The sequence below is a fragment of the Chrysoperla carnea genome, chromosome 4, assembly GCF_905475395.1.
Source record: "Chrysoperla carnea chromosome 4, inChrCarn1.1, whole genome shotgun sequence".
NCBI lineage: Eukaryota > Metazoa > Arthropoda > Insecta > Neuroptera > Chrysopidae > Chrysoperla > Chrysoperla carnea.
This window is the reverse complement of record NC_058340.1, coordinates 64,140,759-64,147,778: the sequence shown is the minus strand read 5'-3', so window position 1 is coordinate 64,147,778 and position 7,020 is coordinate 64,140,759. Positions and strand designations below refer to the sequence as shown.

The 7,020-nt window shown below is 30.9% G+C and overlaps 1 protein-coding gene across 1 annotated transcript; it reads right to left on the bottom strand.

Annotated features, from left to right (window-relative positions):
- Nucleotides 1-3,219: 3,219 nt before the first annotated feature.
- On the bottom strand, nt 3,220-5,398 carry LOC123298859. The gene is made up of 4 exons (XM_044880954.1): nt 5,290-5,398; nt 4,959-5,226; nt 4,196-4,744; nt 3,220-4,021 (listed from the first exon to the last, which is right to left on the bottom strand). Exons 1-4 carry the CDS (start codon nt 5,396-5,398, stop codon nt 3,220-3,222), a joined length of 1,728 nt encoding a protein of 575 aa, XP_044736889.1.
- Between the last annotated feature and the right edge of the window lie 1,622 nt (nt 5,399-7,020).

Sequence of the window (7,020 nt, the reverse complement as noted above, 5' to 3'; positions counted from 1 at the left end):
CCTGGGACATCTTTTGTCTTCTCAGATGCTTCTGGTATAAGAACTGGTAATCTCACGAAAAATTTTATATTAATATGGCTGGATTTTCAATATTTCATTTCTGATTAAATGGGGATTAGTTACGAAAAACAAAATTCTATCTGTAAAAACACGACAGTTTGTGAAAAGTTACAGATTTGTTTTTTTTCTACGCGAGATTGTGTTTGTTATCCCCCGAACCAAAAAAAAAACAGTGTTATAAATGTGACCGCTATGTGTTTGTGTGTATGACTGTCTGTCTGTGGCATCGGTGCACCTAAACGGGTGAGCTGATTGTTTTTTTTGCTTCGTTTGAAAGGTAATTTATTGGTGAGTGTTCTAGGCCACGTTTCAAGCGCGAGTTTAGAGTTCCATACCCGAAACAACCAGAAAAATAGGCGATGATATTCAAAATCGGTTAAGTTTGGTGAAGGCTCTAAGGAAAAAGGTATTTAATGGAGAGAGTTCTTAGATATGTTTCAAGTGCGAGTTTAGGATTTCGTATCCTTAAAATTGGACGGCACTTTTGTAAATTTTACTTGTGTTTGGACGTTTAGTGGAAAATTGGCATTAATGGGTCAGTATTTTGTCAGGCAGAAATTCGGTTTTTTTATTAGCGCACCACTCAATTGCAAGACGTATTACAGCCCTACGTAAGTTAACTAGGGAAAGAAATATCAGAGATTTAATCGGCTAAAAATAAACTCTCGCAAAAATGTCAACTCTCGTAGCATTCAACGATTTTATTTAAATTTTTTATACTACATATTGTTACCCATACATAGGTATAACATAACAATCATCTGCATAACCAATGGTCAAATGTTTAGTACAATCGGATGAAAAGTGTTTTGTAATTTCAATACTTCGGAATGATAACTATATTAAAATTATCATAGAATTTTTCTATTTATAAAACGCAAAAATAAAATTTCGAAAAATAACAAAATTCTCATATCAATAATACAGAAATAACAATCAATACCTTAAACCCACATAAATGAAACCGACAAATAATCTGCTTTGCCATGAAATGTCTGGACATCTCGTGAAACAACATTGTTATAGCGTTCGTTACATATGCTTTTTCGATTCATAAACCTATTACAATGCTGATTAGATTATCAGTTTTGTCCTCCAGTATAGATTTAAGTAATTTCCTCTGGTCGTTTAATTTATTTAATAGGAATTCTTAGTATAAGAATAAAATGATTTTGATGCTCAAAATGAAGATTCTTATTATCGTCTCGTCTGGCGAAGACTTATTTTAGTATCCTCAGAACTACCACTTTTATAATTTTTAAGTTCAATCGTGAAATATATATCGTGAAGTATAAGATTTAATAAAAATATATGTATAGACACAATGTCTTAGTATTGTATACAAATAATGCACGAATATAATATCATAGTATTATGAACTTGACTATAATGTTTGTACTTCTTTAAATGGTTTGATTTGTTGGAAAGCTTTGAAAATGAAAGCTATTGTTTCGCGAAACTCAAAAGTTTAACAAAAGATAACAAAAAATCCCTAAAAGAAAAACTTGCCAAAACAAAGATGTTTTAAATTCACCATAACAAAATGTTCTTCTGTTACTACTCACTTGTATCTGAAACTATAGATTAATAAATTTTTCTAACCTGTTTCATCAAATGGCACTGTTCCATGAAATTCCAAGCCATATTATAATATACCAGATTGGAGTTGGACACAATACATTGAATGTAGGTTTTATAACGCGTATCAAACGACATATACAAACATTGTTATGTAAATATAATCGGTTTGATATTTTTTACTCAGATTTTCTCCGAAAATATAGACTTGTGCATTGAATCGATGGCCAACGAGGAGGAATGGAGGTGTGTTTTGAACCCTTTTTATGACCCCTAGAACGCATTACTTGGTTTTGAAGATGTATGGATTTGGTGAACAAAAAATGGTCACAGAGAATACCTAATTTTTTATTTGTTTCCCGCAATGCAATTCCATTTAGTTCAAATGACCGGAAGCTCCATTTTTTTAAGACGATCTTTAGGTTTTAACCTTTGTACAGCCTCTAACTAAGCTGGAGAGTAGAAAATCAATTTGAAGGTTCCAGCCCCCATTTTCTCTATTTTATGTCAAAAGAAGTTTTTTCCTTGCTTTATAGCTTTGAACGTCATTACAGCCACCACAAATTGAGTTAAAGAAGGTTTAAATTCGGTATATAGGTTGTTTTAGTTTTAACAAAGAGGAAGATACCCACTATTGACGATATACGTGCGTATCGCCATAGAGATTACATACAAAACTTTGTTTTGCTAAAAGGAGATGGGCAACCTAAGAATCTTTGATTGCTGATAACTTCTTCATTTTTTAATCAAATTCACTTTTAAATTTTGTCATGGTATCAAGTCTAGTTTTTCATTTTTATGGGTATCTATTATGGACAATTCGACATCAGGATTATTCCCTATTAAATATTTTAAAAATAAATATATAATGAAGGGGAAATATGTCTTCAGTTATTGAGCTCAACTGCTCATGAGTTTTTTTTTTGTTGGTTCGAGAGGGATTGTATAAAAATATTTGTGATAAAACTTTTTATTTTTGTGCTTTATATATTATATCTACCTTTCAACCAAAACTGATGATATTTTTAAACCTAAAATATCCACTTGCTGCCAATAACCTTTAATATTTCACTTCCATTATATTATCGATAATTTTATTTATATTTTATGTGTTTAGTATCCTTTTTAAATGGTTGATTTGCCAGAAAACCCAGATTTTCTCGAAGACTTTTCTCGAGATTAATTCTGAAAAATTAAAGGGTGGGGCTTGCTTTTTATTCTTCAGTTTTTAATTTAAGTTCCCTTGTTACGCAGTGCTAGTTCGACGATTTTCAATTTTTTCTTATTCTCAATATGGTGTCTGTTCGTCGTCATATTGAATTTCATTAATGCCAAGTCTTTAATAACACTCACATGGTTATGACAAATCGATTGAGGGAAGAATCATCAAAATCGGCCTACGTGTTTGGTGCCAGAATGGAACAAACATAACTCATGATGAACACATAACTCCTTTGTGTCGGACAGTAGTCGGGTAAAAATAGATAGCGTTCTTTAATTCAAATGTATAGATTTTAAAAAACGTATAATATTTTACATAAATTAATAAATGCATAAAAATTCAACAAAAAAATGCCAGTTTTAAAGTTTCTCTTTACAATAACAATACGGTTTGTAATATTTCGTATGAATACAATGACTTTGGGTACCATAACTATCAATTCGAGTAACATCACCTTTTAATTCGAAAGAATTTTTACCTTTAATGAATGTTTTTACAATGGTACCTTCAAATTTACCACTTGGATCGATCTCAATTGTTACTAAATAAAATTTTACGGTAGCTGTTGAGAGTTGTGACTCACGAACATCGATGACGCTCTTTAATGAAGGTTTTTTGCAAAGTTTACGAGTCTCACTACTTTTCGATAAAATCTTTTGAATACGTTTAACTAAAATCTCTGCAACACCATCGATACCAAATATATTATTGTCTATGCTATGGAAACCATTACACGTACACCATTCAAAATCGATGCTAGCATCTTCACAGCCTCGTTCAAATGGAATTTCTTCAAATAAACTTTTACATTTTGGGCATGCTAAACTTGGTGTTGCTTCTTTTAAGCGTCCAGATTTCTTCAAGATATCTTGTAAAGTTAAATGTAAATCAAATGCAGTCGTTAAGCGATTTTCATTTAATTTTAAATTTTTTACAGCTGTTGGAAATTTTTTACGAAACCAATCCGGTAACCAAATGAATATGAATGGTAAACGATCTTCTAACCATCCCGAGTACGTCTTTCTATAACCACCAAATCGCATACCATGATCGCTCATAAATATGACAATAGACTTGTTGAATAAACCAGAATTTTCTAAGTTATTAAACATAAGTTTTGTTTGAGAATCTTGTAAGGATACATCGTTTAAACTTTGATGACTGAAACCGTTCATCCAAAACAATCCAAAATATGAATCATTTTTATACATTTCCACAAATTGTTGCGCATAGTTTAAAATAAGATCTTCAGACGTTTCAGGACCATAACAATAATATAGTCCACGTAATTTTCTCATATTTAAAGTTTTTTCAGCTGCAAGGATTAAAGGTCGCATATAATAATCGGTAGGTTTAACCAAAAATCCTGGTCCAGCATAACTAAATGAATTAATACTTGAATCATCTTCACCATAAGCGGTTACATAGCCATTACCTCGATATTTGTATAAAATTAAAGGACATTTATCCAATCTCTTTGGATTTCGATTATTACATTTTACCTGTACTTGTGAAATATTGTATCCGGTCATCATTGCCATAATATTGGGATATGTATTCAAGCCAACTTTATTGAATGCACGTAACGGAAACCATCCTTTCGATAGAATATAATTTGCAGTTTTTGGCATTGCACGATAGAAATTTAGGCGTGATACACTGTCAAAAACAATCATTAAAACACTGATTGGCTGTGTGGTATCATTTTGTTTAAAACTATCTAATCGTTTCCGTATTTTGTGTTTCGTAGTAATTATAGCATGAGCTTTAGCATACACAATCTTCTTCCGGCCATTTCTAAAAACTCGTTCACATTTTACAATCAAAAACTGTATAGTTGAATTTAATACAGCAGTTTTCTCGAAATGTGTACAGTTATCGATTCTACAAAAAATTTTGATTGTTAATGTTAATACAATATTATAGCCTAGAGCCGTACATTCTTTTTCTTTAAGAGAGAACTTTCCGGAGGACGTTTCGTTATGCCGAATTTAACACATTTTTATGAGAAAATTTGATAAGAGCTGGTGGAGTAACCCTTTGTGTTCTGTTCCTTGAAATAATAATCTCCCTAAAATAATACAAAACCGATACTTACAAATAAGAATTATCGTTATGCTTCCTCCTATGTACAACCGAATAGCAACAACTTATTTTTCCATAAATTGCATAATAATTTCTCTTAGTATAATCAATAATCAAAGTATTTTGATTGCCAACGGTTTGTATGTACGTGAGCTGACCTCCTTTATCGGTACATGGTCTAAACTTCCTCTTTTTCATAAAAGGTAACACATCTGGATTGTATATATCAAGATTTGGAATTCGGCACTTATTATTATAAACAAGATACAGCACATTATTATCTGAAAACAGGGATAGTTTTTAGAGAAACATTTAATTATTTGATTCGTATTGATTCAACTTACCTACTGAAAAATTTTTATAATAATTTAAATTCTCTTCGGGGTCAAAGAATCGATTTGTATTATAGTTGCTGTAATAATACAATTCAATATAAACACAGTACAATACCATTGTTGCTAACAATAAAAAAATGCGTGGATGTGTGTGCCAGAGCATGTTTCAAAAAAATTAACGATTTTTCGCAATAAAATCGATGAACTTCGTGAAGGTGCTATGACAGGAAGGAGTTTAAAGGTGCTTCTAATTCGTTTGATTGCATATTATCTACAATATTAAAATGTTCGTCGATTATTAATTTAAAAATCATTTATCGTTATTGGGAGATAATACAACCTATTAGTAAAAAGTTCTACTAACCTTAAAATAACTGGGAAAAATAGAATAAAATGAAGACATTAAATTAAAATAAAATAAAAAACACAATTTCTCATTTAAATGTCTAAAGTGATCTAAGTCACTAGATTTTTACTTACAAAAACTATTTGTCTTTTGACTCTATCCGTCTTAGTGGGAGAAAATTTTCGTGAATCTTTTTAATTAATATATTTACAAAACTCCTTGCCAGACTTTGTTTTACTTTTTGATCGAAAATGTATGGGTTCATCCACATTTGCTATTCAAAACTTGCATGAAAACCTAGATTTTTTTCAAAAAATTATTTATCAATTAATAACATGTCATAAATATAGCTTTTTATCTATATATTGCGTTAATATCTGACTAACTCTAAATGTACTCAGACTAGACTAGTCTGACTAGTTTATAATCAGGAATGGTATAATTATATAATTTATTGTCCGATAATGCGTTCAAACTTACTAAAAATCTTGAAAAATACTTTTTTTCATTTTCTCTGATGTCGTTACTTACTTGAGTAATAAGTAACGAATAATTTATGTAAATATTTTCGGTTGCTAACAATAGATTCAATCTTTTATAAGAAATTATGTTTTCGATAGAAGAATTATTACAGATTTTGACAGTTTTGGCTTATAATTTATATCTCATATTACTTTTATAGCCATTTAGCTACAGAATGTTTATTTAACAATATACCAATTCAAAGCAGCTGAGAAAATCATTTTGTAGGGTACTTTATTGTCAATTTTTTTTCGTGTTTTGAATCTACATACTTTGAAACGAATCCTTAAGCAAAAAAATTAATATTTTCGGATGAGTTTAGTATTAAATTGGAATCAGTCGACTCTCACAAATTTTCAACTCTCTATCTTTATTCTTAATAGTTTTTGAGAAAGGGGACACTTATGTTTTGCCTTAATTTTGGCCCTCGCGGATAAACAAACTTATTTAACAGCTAATAGAAAGATGTTAGCTAATTAACAGCTAACAGATGTTGACCGTTACATCTACTGCCCCTCCCCCCTACAGAAACTACGCAATTGCAATGTCGTTGCACATTTAAACAAAAAACGCCAGAACGCACAGCATAGCATTAGGGGAAATATTGACTTTTTGCTCATTTTTAAGCTCAAATCGGTAAACAATGTGCCCTCAATGTTCGAATCGCTGTCAACAGGGATGTTTTTCTTGATGTATATCATGTAAAAACAGATCAAAACAATTTTTATCATCTCGGAAATTTGGAAGCTGATGGACGCCATACTCGTCAGTTTATAGCATCATAGATCCTATATACTCATAATTCTCAGCACAAATTTCAAGATATTCCACTTGTTCAAATCAGTGTAAGCAACTTTATCAGTGGGATAACT